This window comes from Gossypium arboreum, chromosome 6 (genome assembly GCF_025698485.1).
Source record: "Gossypium arboreum isolate Shixiya-1 chromosome 6, ASM2569848v2, whole genome shotgun sequence".
In the NCBI taxonomy this organism is placed as follows: domain Eukaryota; kingdom Viridiplantae; phylum Streptophyta; class Magnoliopsida; order Malvales; family Malvaceae; genus Gossypium; species Gossypium arboreum.
This window is the reverse complement of record NC_069075.1, coordinates 140,352,103-140,380,001: the sequence shown is the minus strand read 5'-3', so window position 1 is coordinate 140,380,001 and position 27,899 is coordinate 140,352,103. Positions and strand designations below refer to the sequence as shown.

Here is a 27,899-nt window from a genome sequence, read left to right as displayed (position 1 = left end):
TTTGAGATACAACAAAATTTCAAACCCAAGTTGCCACTAAATGGGAGGGACTTATGGAATCAATTTTGTTCATTTCTTTTATACCTTTCATTTTCTAATATATTAAAAATGTTTATTCTCAAACCATGATTTATAAATATACATATATATATATATATATATATATATATATAAAAATTGATATGAATGGAAGGATAAATCAAGTTGAGCAATTTTATGATTAAAATTTAATGTATTATGCACAATTAAATTAGTATATGAAAAAAAAAGAGAGAGTAGAGAGTGAGAGTTGCATCCAAGTAGTTTCCAGGTAATTTCCTTATTATTTGTTTGTTTGTGAGAACTGACATGGAAATAATTGATGTAATGTTATATATATATATATATATATAGTATATTTAGAATTTATCGTTAAATTCAAATTTATTACAAATATTATATTTATTATATGATTATTAAATAAGTAAATAAGTAGAATTTAAATTTTAAAATTTAAAAAGTAAAAAAAATATTCTTAAAAATAAAATAGAGGAATTACGTTCAAATATAAAAATACAAGGACTTAGAAATATATTTTAACCTAAATATATATAATTAAAAAAAAAGACATAATGATGAATTTGATCCTTATTTTGCTTTCGTTGTGTTTTTTATCACTTTAGCCCTCAACATTTAAAATTCATTTCAATTACCTTTTGGGAAGTTAAAGTATCTAAATTAATAAAATTTTAATGATGTTGAGATGACAGCCCGTGTAATGGTCTATTTTACTTCATTATTAACGTAGATATTTTTAATGATTTTATGGATTTTCTAAAGTACACATGAATTGACATGTAAGTTATCATATCAATGTTGATAAAATTTTAATAATGTAATCAAAATTTTCATCTAAAAGAAAATTTAACTAAAATTTGAAAAATTAGGGCCAAAATGTAAAAAAAAAGAAAGGGTTAAAATGATAAAACAAGTAAAAGTTAGGAGCTAAATTTAACATTGTGTTTCTAACAATTGTAGTATATCTATCTATGGTTGTGAAATTATGAAAGCAAAAATATTATTCCAAGGGCAAAAACTTCTATTGAATAAGATGAGGAAACCTTGTAAACCAGTAAAACAAAATGTTGCAAAATGACATAAAAAGAAGACCAAAATATTATTCAGTGTTGGAGCATGAACTTTGGGACATTTTGAATGGTTTAGGTATTTTAGTTGATCGAGGCTATGACCACATATTAATTTAGACCGATAGCCTTGAGGCAACTAAGGTTGCTTAGAAGAAACTTATGGGAGGATCTAATTTGACGTTAATAAGGAGGATTTTTCAATTGCTGTTAATAGAATCTATCGTGGACAAGTGCCTTTTCGGTTTTTTTTAATAAACTACAACAATAGTCCCTCAATTATGCCTTTGATTACTTAACTATTAGTTTTAATTTAATCACTTAAAATTTCGAAATTAAATATTTTAATCACTCCGCTTTTTAGTTGTTGTTAAACGAGTAATGAAAAGTTAATGTGGATTTTTATTAAATTAATAATAAATTTAGTTTTCTAATATTTATATATTTTTATAAATTTGATCTTAAATATAAAAAGAAATCAACAAATTTAATATTTAATTATTTTCCATTAATTTTGGAAGTTGGATTTACATAAGTAAAATTACGTTTAAACTTACAAGAAAATGGGCATATTCATTTTATGGGCTGGGTCTCACCCTTTAATAAAAAACGAAAAAAGGCCCGGAATAAACCGCTCGAACACGGTTCATGAAACAATACAATAGAAACCTAGTCCCTAAAAATTCGAAAGAAACTATTTTTTTTTTCAATCTCTTCTATATTCAATCCTACTTGTCCTCGAGGCTGTCAGTAAATCAATTTTTGGTTTTGGGTTTTTGCTTCTTGATTAATCGGTGAGTTCTTTTCGTTCTTGAATCACTTAATGCATCGTTTTGTTTTTTATTAATGTTTAATGTTATATTTAAGTCATTGTTAAAGATTGTTTTTTTGGTTAATTATTTGAATGAGAGAATACATGGATTTTAAGTTTCGAATTCAGTGTTAGTGTCTCAAAAGCTTGAATTCCCAGTTATTTAAAGGTTCTTCAACTTTACTGGAGTTAACTATTTAGCCCTAGAATAGGAGTGTAATTCATGGATTAGAAAGCGATCAACTTTTTTTTCTGCCATTGATGTAGGGTGTTGGAGATTCATACTAATCTACATGTGATTTAAGTGTTTAGAAAAATGGGTAATTGTTAAGGGTCAGAATGGGATTGATCCTATTTCTCAAGACTCAAGCTTTGTAACTTTAATTTTCAGCTTAAATTATTTACAGCTAGATTGATTGTTAGCATTAAAAAGAACCGGAACGATGCAATGTCGAAGAAAGATAGTCGAGCTATAGGAGAAAGCTTAATAAGCACATGATAAGTTGTATTCTCAAATCAGAAGTTTATAATTGTATTTTGATCTTTTACTACATTTTGGTCAACTTAAAAGTTTTAATTCTTTTTTTTGCACATTAAATTTGGGCATTTAAGATTATAAATATTTGATTTCGTTTCTTTATATGGAAAAATTTTGAGATTGCTGGTTCATTTTCCTTTTTATGCATTTGATTTTCTCTTTTAAGGTGAACTTTGGGTTTAGGTGATGTTATTGTTATTTTAGTCGAGTAATGGGAAAAGAAAACAGACCTGTGGCTTTTTCCCATCACGTTTTTGTTGCCGCTGTGGACCTACAATGAGGAATTGATGATTTTGAGATATTCTCGACATGGGTGTTTTGGTAACTCTGATCATGTTTTTGTTTTGTCGAATTCTTATTGGCATTTGAATGAAATAGGTAGTTGAATTAACCCCTCAACAATGTCTGCTCCATTGACGCCTTCTAAGAGACCACACGATAGGAACCCTTCAGAGCTGAATGGGAAAAGAAAGTTGCAAAAGTCAGACCAATCTAAAATTTCATCCGGTGGTATTGTTTTCCGTGTACTATGTCCGGAAGCTAAATCTGCTAGTGTCATTGGCAAAGATGGCACTTTAATATCACAAATTCTTCAAGAAACTGGTGCAAATGTCAAAATCGAGGAGGCTATCCCTGGTTGTGATGAGATAGTAATTGCCATCATGGGTTCTGGATCTTCTGATAAAGATACTGAAGTTGGTACAGTGCAAGGAAAGGAGGATGGTGGTGACGGAGCTGATGCAGGCAATCGGAGTGATGAAGAAAAAGGAAATGATGAAAACAACAATGCTAAGGCTTTAAAATCTGTAAATGAAAATTCCCGCGTGCAGGAGGCTTTGTTACTTGTTTTTGAAAGAATGGCTGAAACAGAGCGAAATTCAGATGGAGTTGATAAAGAAACCGAAACTGTTAAGTCTTTCACAATGGTTTTAAGGTTGCTTGTTCTTTCTAGTCAAGTTGGCTGCCTTTTTGGTAAAGGTGGCAGTGTAATTAAGCAAATGTCTGCCGACAGTGGGGCACAAATTCGAATTCTTCCCAGAGACAAACTTCCCGCGTGTGCTTCAGCTTCCTATGAATTAGTTCAGGTACCTTAGGTTTTATTCTATATTATGCTTATTAAAAACAAATACCTAACACAGTCTGTGAGCAATTTTTTGAGATTTGAGCATTGTTATAGTGCTGTTTCTACTATATTATGTTTTACCATATGATTAAATATGCACATTAGGTATCATGGTAACTTATTACGGACTTTTACTTGGACTTTATACTCTGCGGTTTTGCTACAGATTACTGGGGAGTTTGATGCAGTTCGGAAAGCTCTTCAATCTGTTTCTCAACAGCTAATAGAAAATCCACCTCGGGATCATGACTCGTTCCCTCTCAACACAACCGGCCAGTCATCCCATTCTTTTGGTCCTAGGCCTGAAGTCCACCCACCACCAAACCATTCTTTAAGTTCTCAGGGAGCACCCTTTGCTGCAGGACCTCGGGATGTTGAGCATCATTCACCTCTTCCCCCTCATATGCCTGGAAGAATGATGCCTTCTCTGGAAATGCTAACATTCCGGTTATTGTGTCATGATGACAAAGTTGGTGCTGTCATTGGAAAGGGCGGAGCAATAATTAAGACTCTTAAGCAAGAAACAGGCTGTGATATCAAAGTTGTGGAAGCTATTCCTGATTGTGAGGACCGCGTAATTATCGTATCTAGTCCGGCGGTATGATTTAGTCTTCAATTGCATGATTATTTTAAGTTATTAGCATTGTGGTTTTCTTATTGGACTGATGATTAATCAATAAATTCAGCACCCAGATGATAGGATATCACCTGCACAAGATGCAGTTCTTCGTGTACTCGGTAGGTTATTTAGGGCTATGCCTGATAGCAAGGACAAGACTATGATGGTTAGGCTTCTTGTATCATCGAATCAAATTGGTTGTCTCCTTGGCAAAGGTGGTGCCATTATAGCTGAAATGAGGAAGTCATCTGGGGCTCATATTCGAATATTGGGAAAGGATCAGGTTCCAAAGTGTGCTTCCGAAGGTGAAGAAGTTGTTCAGGTTAGCTTCCGTGTTTCTCCTAAGGGTAAAGTATCATAATGGTCCTTATACTAGGAGCCAGATTGCATTTTGTCCCATCTACTAAAAAATGGGTAAATTAATCCCTATATGTCAGATTAAAGAGCAAATAGATCCTTGTGTTGAAATTTTCATCAATTTCTATTGTTAAAAACTAATCCTTGTAAGTCAAAATGAGGTAAATGTGGCACATCATGTGTTACTACCTGGTCTATAACAGTACAAACCGATGAAAATTTTAACAGTAAGGATCAATTTGCTTTTAGATTTAACGTACAGGGACTAATTTGCTTATTTTTTTAGTAAAGGGGGCAAAATGCAACCTATCTCCTAGTACAGGGGCCTCCATGGTACTTATACCTTCTCTTAAGATTTAAAAATTGGAAATTTTGGAGCTGTTCTTTTACTCTCTTTGATTCTTTATTTTGTTATCGTAGATTAATGGTGATCATGAAACTGTTCGAGATGCTATTATGCAAATAACATCTAGGCTGCGACATCATTTCTTTCGTGATATGTTTCCTTCTATTAACCATCCTTCGAATCCCGGTTTCATGGACCAAGGACTCCCATTCCCTTCGTTTATGGGAAGGAGAGAATTTTCACCTCCGGGATTAGGTCCTTTTCATCATTTTGATGCTTTTGGTGGACCACCTCCACATGGTGGTTTTCACCCACATGAGCCTCCTTTTATGCGCAATATTCATCGACCAGGCATGCCTCCTCATACATCCGAAAGAAAACCATGGGGTCCTCAGGTAAAACTTATAGAAAAATGAAATTATGGGACAATTTTGTTTTAGATATTAATTTATTTTACGTTCTCTGTTTTTGTTTGTAGGGATATTTAGGCATGCCAGATTTCTCTGGACCACCCCACCGAAGAATTTCCGGTTTTGGAGGGTAAACAAATATAACTTTTTCTGTTAGTAATGTATTAGTTTACAACGTGTCCTCTAATGGCAACATCTCTGTTTTGTTATGGCTATGTAGAGGAAGCCAACCGGCTGTTATCACAAGCACAACTATTGAAGTTGTTGTTCCTCGTTCCCTTGTTCCTATAATTTATGGAGAAGATGGCGCATGTTTAAAACAGATACGTCAGGTATGTTAATGAATCCGGTACTTCGTTTTTACTTAACATGCAGCCAAAAAAAAAAGAGCTTATCTTTAAAACCAATGCACAGATTTCTGATGCGAAAATTACAATTACCGAACCCAAGCCTGCAGCAACTGAAACTGCAATTACAATATCTGGAACACCCGAACAAACGCATGCAGCTCAGTCTTTAATACAGGCATTTGTGATGAGTGAGACCGAATCTACTTGAATTAATAATAAGGTAATCATCTTCAGTTATATTCGATGGTTGATTCTACCTCATCACTTACTACAAGTTATGATTACTGATTTGATATCCGGTCCTTGTTCTAAAAGCTCATCGCATAATCCGATGATCATGCTGGTTGGACATTGTCGGGATTCCTATTTAACCGTTTTTGTGAGAATGCCGAATCTTATTTTAAAATTGGCTTAGGGAAATGACATTCCTTTTCAATCTCACTTGAAGAATTTTACTAGCTGATCTGTTTGTACTTATGTTCTTTGACAGTCGAGAAAGGAAACCCGATTTTTTATTTAACATACCGTGAATGCGTAATATATTTTAGTAACATTCCGGTGCATCATCGAGCATTATTGCTTGTTTTGTTTGAATTCGTAATAGTTGGCACTTTGATTTTTACCTTGATAACTATTTTTAATCGTTGAGTGTTTGCCAATGATTCTGCTCTAACACAAAGCATGGCTAATTTGATCATCGGCCATTGAGTCTGAATCCTTTATTGGAAATTACTGTTTTGTCCTGTGATGATAAAAAGTACTTAAACTATGAATTTTGTGCATTTTGATCCTTGTATTTATCAAAGTTCCTTTTTAAGGAAATAATCTTAAATGTGTGCTTATGTTGTTGATTACAACGGAATGATGTTTGCAACTCTTTGTTTGTAGGATGCTACCATCGTGTGTTTAATTTGTGTTCTTAAAAGAACTTTCTTTACTTAGCAAACAAACATGAAAGTTAAAATACGGTTTTGAAGAGTATAAGGAGTTATGACATATTTTAACATTTCCTCCATAATTGACTTTGAATGGTGCTTTAAAAGATTAAATTATGGTTTTGGTCCTTTTATTATGTTTGAATTTGGGATTGAGTGCCTTTATTTTAATTTGGTATAATTTAATCCGTATAATGTTAATAGTTAATTTAAATAGATAACACTGTTAATTATTCCAGTCAAAAAAAGAGAACTTTATTTCAATATGATGAAAATTCATGCCAATATTCGGAATAACTAATTACATTATAGAAATAAACGGATCAAATTGTATCAAATTAAAATTGGTTACTCTATTCTCTTTCAAAAGGAACCACACTACAACAAGCAGATTTGCGTATGGAATACATAAGTGAAGACAACAATAAATTACATTTACTGCAAACTCTGTCTTATTGAACAATGTTAAGTATTTCATAAACCTAACCTTTAAGCAAGGATTACTCCTCATTCCGAGTCTGAAATGGCTTATATGTCTTAAGGCTTTGAATTAGTCCTTCAACAGATCCAGCTGCTGCTATAAGTGATATTATCAAGCAAACCCAGCTTAGTATTTTCAACCATACCCACCTGAATGAATACTTTGGTATTTTTGCTTGCGCAATGTGCATCTCGATCGGGAAGTAAACTGTTAATGGCCAAAACGAACCAGCTCCGATCAAACCCAAGAAATCGTTGAAGAAAGGGAATATCATTGCTAGCACGGCTGTTACTATAACGTACGCTGTCCTCCATACTAATCTGAAGAAGTTGAGATAGTAAATGCCGCAGAACGGAACATCCATAGCGTGTTCGCGGGTTATGAACTTGTTGTCGGGATAATGTCTGGCGCACAGGCTTTCGACGAACCCAAATAACGGTTGGGCAAAAACTTGGTATGCACCAATAAGGTGGACAGCAATACAGACGTTGGCGAAGTCGATTAACCAAAAGGGTTCGTAGAAACCGAACCCTGTAAGGAAATTTCCTGGTGCATCGTTTCCGAATGCTGCGTATCCAACAATGCCACAAAGTACATAGAATAAAGTGGTGGTCGTGACACCGACACCACTCGCTCTCTTCATTGACTTATTTTCTGGTGGACTCGCTTTTATTGTATCCTGAAATTACAAAACGAAAAAAAGTAGTTTTAGAGAGGCTGCATATGGAGAAGTAGTTCCTTCATTTTATGAGATGGGACAGAAGAATTCGAAACACTTCATGTAGATTCGATGTCACAATCTTTTTCTAATAGTTTGATGATAATTTTTGATGACTCACAAAGAACACAAAAAGAAAGATTACATACAAAAAGCCAATGGAATCAGTGGTTCTAGTTTTAAGGTCCACCATATATATGGATGGTCCATAGGAATCTTCATATAGCCCTACAGTAACAAAAAGAAATGATTCTTTTTACATTTTACAGTGTTCCTATTCCTAAAAGTATTATAAAGAATTCTGTGGTTTGGTTTCTTTTATTCAAAAATTAGATAAATTAATCTTCATACATTAGACTATTCTACCATTAAGTGATGGCGTTTTATTATTTAGTTGTTTGAATTAGTCCATCCATGTAAAAAATTTCTTTAATTTCTTTTATTAAAAATTTCATCTATTTTGCTTGAATTAATCATTCCATACTAATATGAGGGAACACGTGGCATGCCAAGTGTCATTGTTTAGTTGTTCCATCAACCACACCAACATTTAACAGTAAAAATGTATAGAATTTTTAACTGTTTGCTTTTAGATGTTACGTATAAAGATTAATTTATTTATTTTTTGAGTAAAAGAGATAAAATACAATCCGACTCCTAATATATAGGATCTCTATAAACCTACTAATTTCTACCCTTTATTAAATATATAAAAAACTTTTTATACCAAAATAAATATGATAATAATTATTCATAAGCCTCCATTTCTGAAAATTGAAGCTGAAAAATACAACTTGCAATTTCTAGTTCCTACTACAAATTGGCCCCACAGAGGACCATCACCGAAAGGAAAGGTTCAAGTTTTCCTTTTCATTTCAGTTTGTTTTATTATTATATATAAAATCTTTTTAGATTCTTACACGTATGATAACTTCACATGATGTTTGTAAGTTTTCAAAACAGACATGAAAAACATTATAAAAATCAATACCACAAGTACCTAACAAGCAATTATTTTTTTGATAGGGTCTCAATTCATGTATAAGAATTGGAAAATGAGAGACCCCCACCATGAATTATTATTTTTTCAACCACCGTGATTTCATGCCGACGTTTGACATTATCAGGCACACATTTCAACATCCATGCATCAGCACTTAATTATATACCTAAATAGGTTAAAATATCATGAAATCCTTGTACTGAATTTGAATTGTATTTTAAGTTTTATACTTAAAAAGTGAGGAAGATAGTTTCTATATATTAGATTAAATAATAAATTAATTATTTTATTAAAATTTTTATTTATTTTTATTTTTAAAAACTAATTCTTCTATTTCACTATTTATTTATATTATCAGTTATGCTAATTTTTACGGAATAGAACTTAAAAAAAAAGACCGATTCCCACAGTACTTCCATGTTACTTGTATCTAAATAAATAAATATGTATACATACGTGTGTTAAAAGCAATATGCTTGAACATTGCCACCTACATACCAGCACTATGAATGCATATAACTAGTTGCATAGAGTTAATAAGTCATATATGTGCGTGTATATACTTGCCTGAATCTCAATGAGGACGGTGGAGTAAGCATAAGCAAAGGCAATGTCCCCAATAGCTTGGAATGTTCTCCAAACCTTTTCAGAGCCTGACACGTCAACCCCTACTTGTACACCAGTTAAGCTTGTCCTTACGTGTTCTCCACCACCTTGATGTTGATGTCACACGGAAACAACAATCAGATAAACATGAAAGTTTTACATAATGAAACTAAATGAATGAAAGGGTTTGGTTTTGTTTGTTTACTTGCAGCTTTAGCAATGGAGAGTCCAAGACCAATGGAAGCATAAGTAAAAGACATGACAGCAGCAAGGATTGAAAGCCATGAAAGCTTGTGAAAATTTGGGATTTGGCTAAGAACAATTTGAATACAAGCAAAGATAATCATGAAAGGATTGTTTGATGTTTGGCACTTCACGTGATGACCATGCTTGTGGAAACAATTTGACCTTTTCACAGCCCTGAAATTTACAAAAACAAATATAAAAATCATGGTCACTGTGGAATTTTTTCAAACACTTTCCAAACTTTCAAAATTTTTTTACTTACACCATACTAATTGATGCTGTAATTGTATAACCAATGGTTACACCAAGAAGATTTGCATATTGAGCTAATCCACAAAGCTGAACCTTTCTTCCTCCTTCAAAAACAAACCAAAAAAAAGGGAAAAACCCAGATTCATTTTGGGATTTAATTGAGCTTAAAAGAGATAAATATTAATGGTGATGATATAATATGTACCTAAATAAGCTCTAACAACATCCATGTAAGTATAGTTTCTTTTTCCATGAACAGGATCAGGAGCTCTATAACAATCAGCAAGAAGGGTTGAAGTGAAGTAGGTGATGAAGGAGAAAGCTATAAGAACCGCCGGTCCAACCACCCAACCTAGCTGAGCAATCGCCCATGCCAGTGATAATACTCCAGACCCAATCACAGCTGTGATAATATGAGCACTTGCAGTAACCCAAGTCCCTTCAAACCCATAAAAAGTCACATCAAAATAATAAATAAAGAACATAAAAAAAAAAAGATAGAAAAATTTATATACCAGTTCTTTTTTCTCGACCATCATCATCCAAATTCTTTTGAAGGTCACCATTTTCATAGTCGCCAGTGTTTTGTTCAATGAACATGGTGTTCTTTTGCATCTCTCTGGCCATATATCTCTCTGCCTTAAAGCTGGGGTTTGTTTATAATGACGAGAAGAGTGTGTGTGTATATATGTATTATATATATGTTGAAGGAAAGGGTCGTTAAATGTACAATGAAAATGGGAAACAAAAACTGGGTTATTTTTCTGAAGGGCTTCTTAAGAAGATGATAAGCATACATAGGTATGATCCGTGTGCATATATAGGCTTGGTTGGAGACTACTGACTGGGGGATGAGAATTATTGGCAGTGTTTTTTATCTTGCACAATTGATGGTCATGGTTTTTGGGGTCCCCCACTCTTTAAAAATTCCTTAATCCAGTTAGATTTTTAAATTTATCTTTTTTTTTTTGAGTAAATTAGGTACCAATTCAATTTAAAATAAAATAAAATAAAATAATTTTTATTTTTAAAATAAATTATATTTATATGTTTATAAATTTTTTATTAGGTTAGTGTTTCGATTTAATTGGGTATCAATTCAGTTAAAAGAAATAAAATATTTTCTCTTTATAAAGTTTTTCGTTATTTTATAAAGATGAAAATACCTCAATTTTTAAAGTGAATTGTGTCTATCCTTATTATAAAACCTTTATTGAATTGGTATTATATATTAATTGAGTATAAATTTAGTTGAAAAAAAGACAAAAGTACTCACTTTTCAAAGTAAATTGTTTCCGACTGAGTTGGAGTCACGGATCAATTAGGTACCAACTCAATTGAGAAAAGACGTGAATACCCTCAAGTTTCGAAGTAAATTGTATCATTCATTCAACCAAAACCTTAATTGTTATTTATATAAACTCTTTTATAAATGTGTTCTTTCCATAAATTAATTTTTCATCTACATTATGAATGTATTATAATCAGAAGATTCATCATTATTTTCTCTATCTACAAGACTCAAGAACCCACACACTTTAAAGTTTATGTGGAAAATCCGTAATACATGGTAACCATCCATTGTGACACCCAATTTTTTTTTTTTTTTTTGTTGTTGCAAAATGTTGGGTTTAGAGTAGTGCCAACTTTACCCACAAAGACAATGAAAAACACACGAAATTAAGAAGAAAAAAATAATTTGATTTCGACCCCTCCACATGTGATGGATGATTTGATGAGAGGTATCAGATGCAAGCAAAGTTCAAAATTTTTTATGCCTTTAAGTGCTGAAATGAACGGTTCTAATGGATATATGCTTTCATCAAGTTTTTTTCTTTAAGCCTTTTAGCCTACACCTTCCAAGTGATCTATATAAATATAGCAAGTTTTATAATTCAATGTTTTAAACCTATTTTGTGTTCAATCAAAAACATTCCGTTCTTACTAGAAAGTTTCAGAATATCACCACTTTATGGATCGTATGATAATAAGTTTAATACCCTTTAAATAAAATATCGAGTTTAAATTTTATAGATGAAGAAAATAATATTTCATTAACATATTGGTAAAAACTGATACTTCGAATTAGATAGACTGAAACAATAAATACCATGTGTGAGTCTTTTTCTTAACAAATAAAATGAATAAGTTGAGTCTAACTCAATAATAACAATTTAAATTCGAGTTTTATCATTTATAATTACAATATGTGAATCTTTCTTTCACGTTATAAGTTATGGGGAACAATAACATATACAACTATTATCAAAATTCTTATTGTTGTCAAAGGAGTGGTCTTGGTCCCAATGTTGGAGGGAGTGAAAGATATTGCCTTTTTCTTTTAATTTATTTTCATATACATTGGATCCAATTACTTTAATTAATGTTAGCCTCTTTTTTCCAATGAATGCTACCGAGCCATGGAATTTGGCAACCTTTTAGCTCCACCGCAAACCATTGTAATAAAGGCTATATATAAGTATCATATTTAGGGGAAGCTAGGGAGGCTACCATAAAAAAGCTTATAGTTTAATTTTAGTGCCTTCAAAAATTTGTTTGAGGACAAACAAACTGTATTCATGTCAGACTGTATTTAGGGACGATTCTAATAAGGACAAATAATTTTATTGGCTTTTGATTATCATTCTCTGAAAATAAAATAAATTTATATTTTAATTTTTAAAAATTTATACCTCTAGTTCTTAATAATATTGATTAAGGTTTGGGAATTTGGTTGAATCTAAGATAAGGTGTACTAAATGAGAATTTGAATATTGTAGTAAGTTATAAAGTAGGATGAGGCAATAGATTTGTCCATGATGGTTGGGAATTTGGACAACCTTTAGTTATATGACATATGGTATTTCCATTTAAATGAAGTGTTGATCAATTTAAAACAAAAGGGTGGAGGAGACATTAAGAGACATCCCCATCTAATAAACCTATGGTCAAAACACATTAATTAAAACCATACGCTATGATTATTGGTGAGATGTTATAATCAATAAAAGGTATAATATAGATTTTGACCCTTGAATTTAGCAGCTAGATTTATTTTAGTCTTTGAATTTGGATTCTGTCAAAATTTAGTGGTGTGGTTAGTGTTACTAGAACTTGATAGGATTAGTCGATTGGATCAATTGGACTGAAAATTAATTTGTATAACAGTCGAAATAGATGAGTTGAATTGGTTGAATCAGAAATTACTTGAAATTGGGACAAAAATCAGCAATTGAATAGGTTAAATCAGTTTAATGTTTTTTTTTATTCTTAATTTTTTAGAGTTCTATGAATTTTTAATTGTTTTTGTGATGGTCAAACCAATGAAAATACCGGATGTGATACTTTGAGATTGTACCATGTCATCACCTAAAAAATTATATAAATTTTTAAATTTTCAAGTGACGAAAGTGCCACATAATCAAACATTTATAATTTTTCAAGTTTGGAAGATAAAATGGACTTAATTGTCAAACTCAAGTGACAATGTGGACAAAAATGGTATAGGTACCAAAATAAATTTAATTATCAAGTTCAAGGATCAAAATTATATTCCCTTAATAAAAATCAGATTGATGGTCAAACTTAACATATATATATATATATATATAATTTAATCAGTTGAATTATTGATTCAATAATAAATAAATAAATAATATAAAACGAAAAAGAAAGCAAATGTTCTTCAAGTGGACAATATTTTGAAAAAAAAATGAATTAATAAGAAAAAGGACAGGCTGTTATTATTGACTTGATTCAAACCGACTTCAATTTTACTTCAAGCAAACAAGGTTGAAAAATATTTGTACTAAAATTCAAAAATATTAATATTAAATATTATGAAGTAAGAAATTAGTGGAATTTTGTATTATATGTTGTTTGAAACTAATAATACTTTCTTTTGACTTATAATTATTATATGTTGTTTGAAAAATAATATTAGGGGTCTTAATCGAGTATAAATTCAATTAGTATGAACATTATTGTCAATACAAGAGGACGTGAGATTGAGTGTGCTAAAGCGCATTGTCCTCCTATTTATGAGTTGGGGAGCGGCTATAGATAGTTTTAGACATTCTGTAAAAAAAAAATAATCAAAATCTATAATGAGATTATTTAAAAAAAATGCCAGGGGTCTTTAAATAATTATCCCAAAAAAAAGGGTTACCGGTAGCCGCATATTGGTTAATGTTAACGGTCAATGTAATTAAATTTAAAAGAGTTTTTTTGGGGGCTTACGACAACATTTTTCAAACAAAAGGTCATCATTTTGTCTTTCTTTGTGTTCACACGTGTGAGGGACGACGCTGTTTTTTTCTTATTTTATCTTAGGGTTTAATATATGGAAAAGTCCCTATAAAATAATTTGATAATCAACTGAGTCCTTAATTGAAAATAAGCAATCAGTAAAGTTTTCGGAATTATGTTTTCATTGAAGGCTTGGACGCTGTTAACTTTGTATTGACTGGGCTGATGATGTGGCATATTATAATTTTTAAAATTTTTATTTTACATTTAGAATGAAGTCAGAAAAATTAAAGTTTAGATATAGATATATTTGTATATATTTATTTGGCATACATTATTGGCATACATTGTTAGTATTTTTTTATAATGTCAAAAGATATAGAAACTTGATATTAAAAAAAAAAAGTTAGCTCAATTTCCAACTTAACTCTCATGTTAGCTACCACACCATCGTTCTAATTAGCTCAAAATAAATGACGACAAGGGCTTCAACGGAAACATAATTTCAAGAGCTTAATTAATTGTTTATTTTTATTAAAATTCAATTCAACGTTGTTTTCTATTAATATCTCAATTGATTATCAACTTATTTTATAAATTTTTTTGTTATATTAAACTTTATTTTATCGTATCTTATTTTTTGGTTTATTTTTATTTTAATTCTTTTATTATGTTGAAATTTAAAATTTAATTTTTTTATTTTTATAATATTTTTAACTCTTAAAACATTCAACTGATATATAAAATTTATTATCGGTTCAACAGAATTTAAATTTTGTTGGGTTATGACAGAATGACAATAAAAGAAAAATCCACATCACTGGGGGACTAAATTCAAAATTAAACATTTTTTGCTCACGGAATCACTTTAAGTTCAATTATTTAGAGCAGAGTAGTATTTGAAACGAAATGGAAAGTGGCTGATTATTTAAGTTTTGAATTTGACTTTCAATAATCAAATGTGTTAGGTGGCGTAATAAGGTGTTTAATATTTTTAAATAAAATCTCGGATTTAAGTTTATGAATTTACTTATGATTCATCAGTTCAATTTGATTCTAAATTTAATAAAAGTTAAATGGTGTTGATTGAATTTTAGTTCTGTTGATATTAGTATTATTGTTACAATAAGAGAATGTAAGTTTCAGTGCATTAAAGTACATTATCCTGTTATTTAAGGATTAGAGAGATGTTATAAGTAGTTTTAGGCATTGTGTCAAAAAATAAATTAAAGATTAAGAATCGTGATGTTACACAAATATTAAAGTAAGTAAATAAAAAAAAAGAGTTAAATGGGTAAAAGTACTATAAAAATCAATGTACTAAGAGTTAAATTGTATTTTATTACATCTACTCAAAAATAGATAACTCGATCATTATATATTAGATCAAAATTAATCTCTATTTACTTAATTATTTCGCTAATCATACCAGCTTTATTAATACAATCCGCTTAAATTTTAAAAAACAATCAAATTACTATTTCATTATTTAATAAAATATAATATAATTTAATTTTAATAAAAAATTATGATTAGCTTTATCAAATTCGAGTTTAATGCAATTACGGTACATTGAAACTCGACACGATAATGATGATGAAAAGGGTTGACTAAGTGACGCCTTCACTAATTGTTGAAATTTTGAGTCTTACTTTGACTACTAAATTGTACATTTAATTAAAATTTGCTACAAACTTTGGTTCATGGAATGTAATAATGGACCGTCATATTTCTCGCATCACATACATATATGCATATAATGTTGGCAAAATTCAACAATTATCGAAAGACACATGATAAATCACCAAGACAGCTTCTCAGTTCTTCTCACCATTTGCAATAATTCGACAAATTTGTCTTTTCGAAGGTCCCTTCAACAAATGGCAAGTCACAGGCACAAGGACAAATATTAGATGACAAAGACCAATAAATGTGGGTGTCGAATAATAATAATGTGTGGATCTAATCAAATACCAAACAAATTTATGGGGGGGTTTTATGTAAATGAAAACGATGGGTCCTCTTTTTAAGTGAGAGACGTACCATTTCTGGATTGCGACGGCAATGAGCTAGTTAGCTAGCGCACCTTTGTATCTAACCCTAATGGTTATCACCAAAGCTGGTAAAAACCTAATTGAAAATTGAATTTTTACGGGGCAGCTGATGGAACCTTCAATAATGATTGGTTTTGTTCCTAAGCTAACTTATTATGAGCAGCTTGATTCACAAAGAGGATCATACATGGGTCTACGATCACCTATCAAGTAGACGTGAATGTCTCGTTTTGGGTTGAGTTTGAACTCCAAATTTATGACATATAAATTAGTACTTAGAAGACATGATACTGGTTGAGTTAGCAGAAATAATTGGTCTCCCTCAACTGCTCAACAAGATTAAACTAGTTTAATCATACGGTTTGATCATATTTAAGGTTAATTTCACCAAATCCTCTAAACTATGGCTTAATTTTTTAATTGGTATTCAAACATTTAAACTTTCTGATCAACTCAAAGGTGTGTAACCATATTTAAAGTGTTAAATTATATTATTAGTCCTTGTACTGTGTATAAGTTGTGGAATTAGTTTTTATACTTTAATTTGGTCATTTTTAATTTTTTTGCATTTCTAATTCTGAAATTTCAATAATAACAAATGGTAGTTGTTAAATTTTACTATTTCCAAAATCTTATAGGGCAAACATATTATTACACGTGTTATACCATGTCAACTTTCTATTTCCACATATTACTAAAAAAAGCTAATTAATGGATTTCATTGTTGTTGTTTGAGTTAAGACCAAGATTTCAAAATTCAAAAATAATATGGACTAAAATAATAACTAATAACAAAATTTAACCAAATGGATTAAATTGATATTATTTGAGTTAGGGATGAAATTTTAAAATTCAAAAAATATAATGGCTAAGATTGGTCAACTCAAAAGTTGAATAGATTAATTTTTTTGTTTAATGGATTAAAATAATTGAAAGGTTAATGGCCAAATTTGACATTATGCCAATTTTAAATTGTTCTTTAAGTTTTCTAACATTCTAATTTAGTCCTCCAAGTATATCATATCAATCAGATGCTTCCATTAACCAAGTTGTTAACGAGGACATTAACTGCTAGCTCGAGTATGATAGGAACATATTTGAAACACAGAAATAAAATTTGAGCACGGTTGTATCTATTATATGGACAACTTAGATTTTACATGTAACTATGTTTATTACAAAAGGTCTAAATTATTCATGCAATAGGTAAAGATGTCTTAAACATTTTATTAATATGTTTTAAAATATGTTCCACATCAGATCTGTACTAATATTTAATACCTAACCTGATGGCTACGCTAACAAAAAAAACCTAATTGATACGATGATGACTTAATTTAAATGTTTTAAAATTTATATAGATTAATTTAAAATATCAACCATAGTGTAAGGACATCAGGCATTATCAACCCTTTTATATATAAAACAATTATGTAAATAAACCAAAACATAACTTTAAAAAGATCCAACTTTGTAAAAATAATTTCAAAATACTTCAGGTTTTATGGATTTTTAATCAGCTTTTTTGCTTTTGTTTCAATCGATTAACCCGATGGATCGAATCTCATTATTATTTTTATTATTTTACTTTGGCCCTTTCCGACAGATCATCATTTTTGTCCTAACCATGAAAAATATCCTGTGGGTACCTTTATAGTAATATAATAATTAACATTTTAAAGCTCCATTTCAGATGACCCAAAATGATAATAATTTAATCTAGTTCGTGATGTAATGTTAATGATGCCAATCAACTCTTGGTTGAGTTAGTAAAGGCATAGGTATTGGGTTTTAAATATATAGGTTTGAGATTTATTAAGTTAAATTAAAATGAATGAGGTTTCAGGCGATTACTATGTGTAGGTTTTAGTTCAATCAGTTAGTTCGTAGTTTAGACTGATTTAATTTTTAGTTTGTTTTGTAACAGTTTGATTTTTTGTTTCGGTTTTCAGTTAATTTGTGTTATAACAGTTTGATTCTACACCAAGTGATTACTCAAACATGTATTTATACTTGTAAACTTTTGTGTAATTGATAAAAGTATCATGGAGGCCTTTATACTGGGAGTCACATTGAATTTTGCCCCCTTTTACTAAAAAATGGGTAGCAAACAAAATAATCAGATAGTTACAGATGATTTGCCACGAGTACCTCATGCTGACTTATAGGAACCAATTTTCAACAGTAGAAATGGATGAAAATTTTAACATAAGGACCCATTTGCTCTTTGATCTAACATATAAGAACTAACTTGTTCTTTTTTTAATAAAATAAACAAAATATAATCTGACTCCTAATACAAATATTTGCATAATACCTTTACCGTTGATAACTTTATCCTTAAACACTCACTACTTTTTAAAAAAAAAAATTAAAAACATATAAAGTTAATTATATTCATATAAAACACCTATTTCAAAATTCTATCATATGAATTTTCACATTTTCAAGTATAAAGATGTGAAATGGTGTGTGGTCATATGTAAATTAAAGAACAAAAGGAGGAAACTGAATTTTCCAAGCAACATTATAACTTATATTTTATTATGTGAATAATTGTAACAAAGGGACCTGATTTTTGCAATGACAGGATCTCACTCAAAGTTTTTTGTCATCAAACATTTTTGCTTTTCTGTTTTCTTTCAATTCTAGTTCACATCTACTTTATGTCAATCTAGTTGTACAAAGTTGATCTACATTGTCTAGGTCAATAGGGTGTGTCCAAGATATCAATGTATTAAGATAGGAGATTTTATCTTAGATGTCTATAGGGCTAGTTATCGGTTTTTTCTTGTATCGTATTGTCTTAATTTGATATGATTTGATCTTTATATATATATCTTTAAATGCTATAGTTCTCGACACTGACTTGTCTTAATCTATTACGAAATTTTACATAATGTTTTATATTATATTTATTTTTACAAAACTTAAATTAAGTTTGTACGCGATGTCTTATAAAGTTAAGAAAATGTGATAAAAAATATAAAAAGTGTGTATAAATTTAAGTAAAAATATAAAAAGCAATTTTTTTAAGAAGGGATTTCTAGGTTTGAACTTGGGATTAATGTAAACTAAGACTTAAACAATAGCTATAAAATTGTTAGTGCCGGTTATACATCTCATATGCAACTTTAGTTGCAAATGGACATTGTGCAAGTTGCCTTATTTGTTGGTATGTTTTTATCTCTGTAATTTGAATAATAGTTACAGTTTTCTGGAAAATTTTGAGTAGTAAATTGAAGAGATCGAATTAAGTAGAAATAGTTTTTAAGAGTTTTAGTTGGTCATTTGAGCCTTAGCTCAATTGGTGGTATTGCTATTGTAGCAACGAGGAGAATATGTGTGATACATTTACCTTATTTAAAAAGATATTGATTTTGAAGAAGTTAAATCAAATAAAGACTCTTCTAAAGACATTTTATGTGATAAATTTTTCTTAAGAGGAGAGATATGATAAGACTTAGTATAAGATTGAGAGTACTTATTTTATTCACGGTGAGGAACTTATTTTAGTGCAAATTGTTGTAAGCAAATTGTTAAAAAAACAAAAGGGTCTTTTAAAGACCTTTAACGTGATAAAATTTCTTTTAAGAGAAAGAAAGATATGATCATACTTAGTACAAGATTGAGAGCACTTATTCTATTCATTATATCATCGTGAGGAACTTATTTTAATGCAAATTGTTCTTAAATAAGGATTCTTTTGAAGACCTTTTAACATGATAAAATTTTCTTTAAGTACAGAGAAAAAGAGAGATGGTCACACTTAGTACATGATTGAGATCACTTATTCTATTAATTGTGATGAAGTTATTTTAGTGCAATTGTTCATATTGTTTGTAACTAAACTTTCAAAGAGAAGACATTTGTTTGTAACTGTTAATTGATAATGTATTATTCATTGAGTAAGATCGTGGGAATGTAAGAAGCTTTTTTGCTGCACAATCAACTTTCGTGTCTATCTCAAGTTTTTCACTCTTTCAATTGATATAGCTTGTTGTAACTATGTAACCGGAAAACAATTTCAATAAACCCAAAAAATAAAAAGAGAGATATTTTAATAAATTAAATTATGTGACACCCACATTATAAATATATATATATATATATATAATCAATACCAACACCAAATATCATACAAACACCAAAAGAATCTTAAACAACCCAACCTAACCACTTACTTGACAAACATATATAACCTTATAATAAAATCTATTTTCTTCTAAATATTTTCTTTAATTTTCTTTTCAATTAAATTGGTGTTTAAATGACTTCTTAAAAAAACATTACTATATCAAAGCGAAACGACATGAATTTACCTAAGTCCTTCCCGTCGCACCTAAAACTTGATTTTTTTAATAAAAAAATACTCTTATAAGATCAGACCAAATCAAAATTAAAAAACTCTCACAAACACAATTTTCAAAAAGAAATTCCATTAAATTGAAGAATTTTTTGCCATCCCTAGTTTGCGTGGATAATTAAAACATGACTTCCGAATAGGCATTGATATTGTGGAAGGATGAAGGAGATAAAAGACGATGGCAAAAGCCCTATTATTCTTTTTGATAACATAAATAAAATTATTTTATCCATTAAAAAATGAATAAATTTGGATATTGATAAAACTGTACTTGAAAAGGAAAATACTGTGGAAGAACAGATTCTCATGTGGAGGACCCTTTAGACTGAACCACTAACTATCCAATAAGAATCTTTTGCTCATAATCATTCATTTTAATTTGAATAGCTAGTTCTACATGATATTGTATTTAATTTCTTTTAATGTGCGAATATAATATGAAATGGAGAAAAAAAAAAAAACAAGGGACCAATTTATTCAGATTCTTTTTTGCTTTAATTTTGTGCTTAATTTATTAATTGGGCTAATTGTGGTTCTAGTCCCTTTATTCTTTAAACTTTTGAAATTCAATCCCTATGCTTATGGGAAGGTAGTCATTCTATTTGTTTGATTTAAGAATGTTCATGTTCGGAGTTCGTGGCTGTCCCTCCTAACAATATTGTTTCCAAGGTTTGAACCTACATTCTCCCTTTGGGAGTGCAGTGTACCTTACCATTACTTCTAACCACTTGTTTTGTTAAATGACTTTTGTAAATTTGAATATGTATTATCAATTCGATTTTTTTTTTTAAATTTGGAACTTTGAATGTTAAATGTCAGTTAAATTATGTTATAAATCCTTGTACGATTTGTAAATTTGAAATTTAGTCTCTCTATTTTTCAAATTTCGAAATTAATGTCTAATTATTAACATTATTAAAATTATTTTGTTAGATCTAAGTTCATTACAATGTCATATTTTAACCTAAAATGTCATATATTCAAATTTAACGAATGCCCATTAATAACATTATCAATTAAACATTAATTACCAAATCAATCCTGAAAATGAAAAGCATAGGAATTAAATTTCAAAAGTTCAAAAGAGTTCAGGGATTGAGAGAAGAATTAAACCATGTTTGTTTTATGATTTTATCACATTTGTCCTCGACCTTTGGTGCTTGGAACTGCATCTTTTTGGCATATCTTTTTTCGCAGAGATAGGAACCAATTAGCTTTAGACCTAATTCCAAACTAATCTGAGAAATTTTGTTATCAAACACTTGTGCGATTTTATATCGATTTTCATTTAGATGATCGGTGAGATTTCATTTTATCACGGAATTTAATGATAGAATGATGTGAATATCGATTTTTTAAAACAAAATATAATTTTATCAATTGATGTGCAACATATGTGAAGATGTACTTTAAACAACATGAGTTTCAGACAAATCTAGACATTTGTACTTAAAAACATTAATTTCTGACAAGTTTTTCTTTATTTTTAGCACATGAGAAAAGCTTATATTATGATTTTGGCACATGAAAAAAGATTTTGCTTTTGATTTGATTTTTTTTAATGTTATCACAGTACATTTTAAGAATTTCAAGTTTTTAAAAATTGGGTTCAATTACTTGGTGAGTTATTGTATTATAGGGCTAAAAGTAAATTAGTCATTCTATTATAAAAGTTAACCATTTTGGTCCTTATGCATTTAATTTTGAAGTAAATAGATAAAAGGTTAAAATACATCACAAGTCCCTATACTTTTGGAAATTTAAAATTTAGACTTTATATTTTATTCTCAAAATTTAATTCCTATACTTTTCAAATTTCAAAATTCATGTCCAATTGTTAATTCTATTATTTTTTTAAATTGGTCGATGTAAAATTTTGAAATATAAAAATACTTACTTGATAGCTATGTAATTAACAAAATGACATTATAATTAACCTTAATTTAACATAAAAATTAGCAATATTAATAGTTAAGCCTGAATTTTGAAATTTGAAAAGTATAGAGACTAAATTTTAGATCTTCTAAAAATACAAGAAGTTATGACATATTTTAACCTAGATAAAATTACAAACAACATTAAATTTTAATATAAAATAAAATAAAATAAAAAACTGTTTGTACATGAATTTAATCTTTGTATATTTTAATTAGCATTTTCAAGTTGTCTAATTTTTTCTCAAAACTTCAAAATTAAATATACAAAGGCTGGCTAAATTACTCACATTTATTATTAAAAAAACTATTTTTTTTTTAGCCTAAGAATCCACTAAATAATTTAACCAAAAAAGTAGTGAATATATATTTTAAAATTTAATCACTAAAGAAAAAAAGGTAAACGGTAAAATGTGTGGTAAAAGTATCACGGAGTCGTTGTATTATGAGTCAAATTATAATTTGCCCATTCTATTAAAAAAATAGACAAATTAGTCATTGTAACGTTAGATGAAATAATAAACTGATCATTTTGTTAAAATTTTTATCTATTTCTACTATTAAAAATTAGTCCTTTTACGTTAAAACAAGGTATACGTAGAGCATCATATTTTTTAAGTAGGAAATGAAACAAATCATAATATTATTTAAAAATATATTTATTATATAATTAATACATGATAGAGAATTTTATTTTTGAATTAATTGATTCAAATCCTTAATTAATTTTTATTTAATTAATAAGTAAATGTAACTTTTTTATACTAACAAATGGAAAATTCTTAAATATGTCACTGAAATATTAAATTGTTATGGTATATATATAATTTGTTTATAAAATTTTAAATATATATTAAAATAAATTTTTGTAAGTTTATCTAGAGTTTCATTTAATATTCATTTTAACATTTTTTACATTATTATTTAAATCATATATTTAAAATGAAATTTTCATAATTAAAATATTAATAATGGAATAAATTAATGAAAAATTATAAATCCTAAGCAAGAACATAAAGGCTAGTATATAATTAAAAGACATATGATAATGTTATAATCCATATTTTTTCCTTAAATTATTTATCGAATGAAGCTAAATAATTAATCTTTCGTATTTTATAAATTCATTAAAAGAATAAATACTGACCAAGACTTTTTTATAATAACTTTTATAAACATTCACGTTTTTCAACATATAAAGTAAAAAATACTTTCAAATTGGGCATATTTTAAAGTAGATGAAATTTTATATGCTAAAGTTAGATATTATGTTGACTGTAAAATAAATAAATAAATAATAAACATATATTTCTAAAGCATGACATCTTTAGAAAAAGGGGCACATTGGAGAATGGCCTCCATTCTCAAACCTATAAACCTTTAACGCCATTGTTTATAAACAAATATTGATTTAGTTAATAAAATAAACTTAAAATTATATTAAAATATAATAAATATTATTATATTGAATATATATCATAAAATATAATCAAATTGTTGTTGATATTCTCATTTCCTAATCAAAACTTAGTTTTATTGTGATTCAGATGGTTACATCTATTTACATTATACGATCATATAATAATTTTTTTTATTCAGTAGTAATACCATACTCATAGGTTGATTATAACATACTCAATTGAGCATCTATAATAACATCTTATTTATTGATAGGCACACAATTATATAATAGTTCAATCAATTTACATTATACGATAGTCACTTTTGTTTTGATTTGCTGCAGGCCCACAACTATGGAAGAATCGCATTGTGTTATCAAGGAACATGATTCATATACGTATCAGGGGGTTTTAAAGTTTTCAAGCAAAGAACTTTTCTTTCTTATACAGACAAGACGGGAACTTTGCAGATGTACAAATTTCTAGCTAAGCATTACAATGATGATGACTTACTCAAGTGTCATCAATTCGTATGCCATGAAAACAAGTGGTTGCTTGCATTCAAATATTCTAAAAACGTAATGGATTTTTTGACAAATAGAAGAGTGAGAGGAAACCTAGGCGTTCAAAGAGGAGTATGGCTAATTGGTTTAGTTATATTAGAAGAGATTTTGTAAAGATATTTCAAAATGTTGCTCGTATTTAGGCTAGAAAATGTGGTAAAAAAGAGTTGTAAATGCATTTTCATGGAATACCAGATTAAGTGTTTGTTCATTAAGTGTTTAAAAACCTAAGGCTTAATCGAGGCTTATAATTACAAGATAAGAGAACACTTTTATTAATACATGATACAATTACAATATGATACACACTTCTCTCTTTTTCATCATCACATGAATGAAAGCTTTGATCCCTATTTATAGAGTTTAGTGACCATTGGATTATTGACAGATGTCAACATCCTTACCATTAATTTCACAAATATCTAATAACTAGAATGTTATGTATAATATCTAGTCTTCTAGATAATACCCTATTTCTTTATTTTATATATATTCTAAAATCTTCCAAAAAAAATATCTCTTAAATGGTAAGCTTAGTTTTTATCTAGAAGTTGCATTGGCTTTCAACAATCACCATCACCATCATCGAAAGTTTCATGACCTTACCATCACCATATTTTTTGTTGCGGCGAATGAAAGCACTTGAAATGAGTTGGCTTAGATATTTACATTATACGATAGTCTTATTTATTCAATAGTAATGCCATACGTTGATTATGATATAATAAATTGAGCACCTATGATAACATCTTATTTATTCAATCAAACAGTTTTCCTGCTTGCTAATTAGTACAATTTCTGTTTTGTTAGTAGTTTTTTTATATTAAGATGATTGCATCTATATACATTATATGATTATACAATAGTCTTATTTATTTAATAGTAATGCCATACTCATATGTTGATTATAATATAGTCATCTTATTTATCCAGTCAAGTAGGCATCACCATCACCAAGAAGACCATCATCCAAGGTACTTTCACGATCTAACTGTCACCATATCGTAAGCACTTGAACGAGCTGGCTTAGAGAGAGTCAGTTTAGAAGTAAAAAAGAAAGAATCTCTCATGGAAAATAGTTTATCATTAGGAGCAGGGACAGATTAAAGAAAGATACTTCTTTCAAACAAAATGGACAGTGACTCTATAAGACACTACTAGGGCACTGGCATAGGCTTCCAGGGAGAAAAGAAGAGAACTCGATTGAGTAATATTCTTTGTACAATTTTTCTGCTTGCTAATCAGCACGGTTTCTTCTTTATTTTAATAAAGACTTAGTTTTATTTTGATCCAAATGGTTGTATCTATTTACATTGTACGATAGCCTTATTTATTCAGTAGTAATGACATACTCATATGTTGATTATAACATAATCGATTGAGTAACTATGATAACATTTTATTTATTTAGTCAAATTAAACAGTTTAAGAAATCACTGTAAAAAATAATTAGGGTCTTCAATTAAAATATTTATCGATTATTTTAAAATATTAAATAATATTTTAAACACTTTAAGAAAACCTTTATTAATATTATTTCAAGCTATCAAAAAGTTTAGTTTCAACCCATAAAAGATCATAAGTTGAAAAATGGTCCAGAATGGGCAGTGAAACTTTTTGACAAATAACATGAGAAAAGTCTCGAATAGCAAGCAAAAGTTTTAAGTTGGTTCATTTCATAACATTCTTTGACCTTGGTTCATTTTGAAATTATTTTGGATTAGGTCCTTAAACGGAAAATATTTTTTTAATGTTATTTTCATTTACGACATTTAAATTTAAAATCAAATTATATCTATATTAACGGCAATGATCCACTTATATCGTGTAAAACTAAATTAGTTTTATGTAAAAAAATAAATTTAAACTTTCAATAAGTATTAATATATGATAGAGATATAGAATCAATTCAAAATTTACATTTATAAGAAGTAGAATTATATCAATAAATTTAACAGTTGGTTTATTAAAATATTAAACATCCAAAAATATACGGGATATAAGTGAACCTATACTTATATATTAATATTTAAGTTTATAATTCAATTAATATCATAAGTCAATTGATACCTCAGTTAAAAATTATAAAAAAAGAAAAAATCATTCTTTTGTAAAAATTATTATCGTTACATTTTTATATTTTATATAAAATATATAAAAAACACATCATAACTTTAAAACTCGACTTTATCATTTTAAGTAAAATATAAATATTTATTTACATTATTATTATTTTATTTTGGAGTCGTCATTATTTTAAACTTCTCATGTTATTATTTTCCTTAAATAATGATTTATTACCCTATTTAATGCCTCGATTTTCTCTATTGGATGTCATCCACACTACTTTTGTTCACCCTTCATCTTTTTGACTATATACGGTTGATAGAGAAATATATACATATATATATATATATATATTGATGAAAAGATTGTGAAGAAATAAAATAGTGATTGTATGATATTTTTTATATTTATATATAATTTTTTTTATTTTTCAATATAAAAAAGGGCCATTAGGCCTGTTAAAAAACAAACTAAAAAAGCCCAAAACTATATAAGATACAAAAGTGAAACGGGGAGGGAGAACAATGAAGCATAGTGAAACGGCAAGGAAGAACACCTTCTCTGGTCAGTTGCATCTGTCATTTTCTTTTTGAGGGTTTTACTTTCCCAAATCACTCCTTTCATTTGTTCCCCTTTCTGTTTACTCTTTTCTTCACCAACTTCTCCATTTTTTGCACAAGGAAGTTAGAATCGAATCTTCCAGATAAAACGTTTTTCTTCCATGTTAATATTTTAACAATTCAACTATCATATTTTATATTTCATTTATATAGATCATGCATGTCAAATTGGACATAATTTTAAAATTTGTAACTATTTGTTTTATGCAAAAAAAAAAATTTAACCTTTCAATAAGTATTAATACATACGGTCTATATCATAGAGATATAAAATCAATTCAAAATTTACTTTCATGACAAGGACAATTATATCAATAAATTCAATAATTTTTTATTAAAATAATAATTATATAAAAATATACGGGATATAAGTGGATCCCTACTCATATATTAATATTTAAGTCTATAATTCAATTAGTATCATAACTCAATCGATATTAACTCAGTCAAAAATTATAAAAGAAACAAAGAAATTAAATATTTTAATCACTACCTTTTTAGTTGTTAAACGAGTGATGAAAAGCTAATGTGGTTTTTTTATTAACTTAATAATAAATTTAGTCCTCTAATATCTATTATAAAAAGAAATCAACAAATTTAATATTTAATTATTTTCCATTAATTTTGGAAGTTGGATTTAAATAAGTAAAAATAGATTTACACTTACAAGAAAATGGGCATATTAATTTTGTGACCCAATATAATTTATTTTATGGGCTGGGTCTCAC

General features: G+C 28.7%; 2 protein-coding genes and 1 long non-coding RNA gene across 4 annotated transcripts in view; 1 reads left to right on the top strand and 2 right to left on the bottom strand.

Moving 5' to 3' along the window:
- LOC128293851 (uncharacterized) overlaps positions 1–27,899 on the bottom strand; it is a 100,014-nt gene that overhangs the window by 50,400 nt on the left and 21,715 nt on the right. The window lies entirely within an intron of this gene.
- Positions 1,697–7,090, top strand: LOC108456805 (RNA-binding KH domain-containing protein RCF3-like). Of its 2 annotated transcripts, none has more exons than XM_053029414.1 (9): positions 1,697–1,918; positions 2,852–3,558; positions 3,763–4,194; positions 4,283–4,537; positions 4,993–5,313; positions 5,397–5,458; positions 5,549–5,660; positions 5,743–5,898; positions 6,567–7,090. In XM_053029414.1, the coding sequence occupies exons 2-8, from the start codon at positions 2,875–2,877 to the stop codon at positions 5,884–5,886; spliced, it is 2,010 nt and encodes a 669-aa protein (XP_052885374.1). In that variant the 5' UTR covers positions 1,697–1,918; positions 2,852–2,874; the 3' UTR covers positions 5,887–5,898; positions 6,567–7,090. The 2 variants fall into 2 exon arrangements, with proteins under 2 accessions (XP_052885374.1, XP_052885373.1); XM_053029413.1 differs by lacking the exon at positions 6,567–7,090 and adding an exon at positions 5,994–6,503 and having other exon boundaries at positions 1,698–1,918.
- On the bottom strand, positions 6,942–10,786 carry LOC108456806 (amino acid permease 6-like). The gene is made up of 6 exons (XM_017755489.2): positions 10,435–10,786; positions 10,125–10,358; positions 9,930–10,023; positions 9,627–9,841; positions 9,383–9,528; positions 6,942–7,773 (listed from the first exon to the last, which is right to left on the bottom strand). The coding sequence occupies exons 1-6, from the start codon at positions 10,544–10,546 to the stop codon at positions 7,114–7,116; spliced, it is 1,461 nt and encodes a 486-aa protein (XP_017610978.1). The 5' UTR covers positions 10,547–10,786; the 3' UTR covers positions 6,942–7,113.

Bases quoted from the DNA above. Each gene is read 5' to 3' on its own strand.
- LOC108456805 (XM_053029414.1), top strand. From the start codon at position 2,875: ATGTCTGCTCCATTGACGCCTTCTAAGAGACCACACGATAGGAACCCT. The intron at 3,559-3,762 runs GTACCTTAGGTT...GTTTTGCTACAG, and splicing joins CTTCCTATGAATTAGTTCAG to ATTACTGGGGAGTTTGATGC. The intron at 4,195-4,282 runs GTATGATTTAGT...CAATAAATTCAG, and splicing joins TTATCGTATCTAGTCCGGCG to CACCCAGATGATAGGATATC.
- LOC108456806 (XM_017755489.2), bottom strand. From the start codon at position 10,546: ATGGCCAGAGAGATGCAAAAGAACACCATGTTCATTGAACAAAACACT. The intron at 9,842-9,929 runs GTAAGTAAAAAA...TGTAAATTTCAG, and splicing joins ACAGCATCAATTAGTATGGT to GGCTGTGAAAAGGTCAAATT. The intron at 7,774-9,382 runs GCAAGTATATAC...TTGTAATTTCAG, and splicing joins CCGTCCTCATTGAGATTCAG to GATACAATAAAAGCGAGTCC.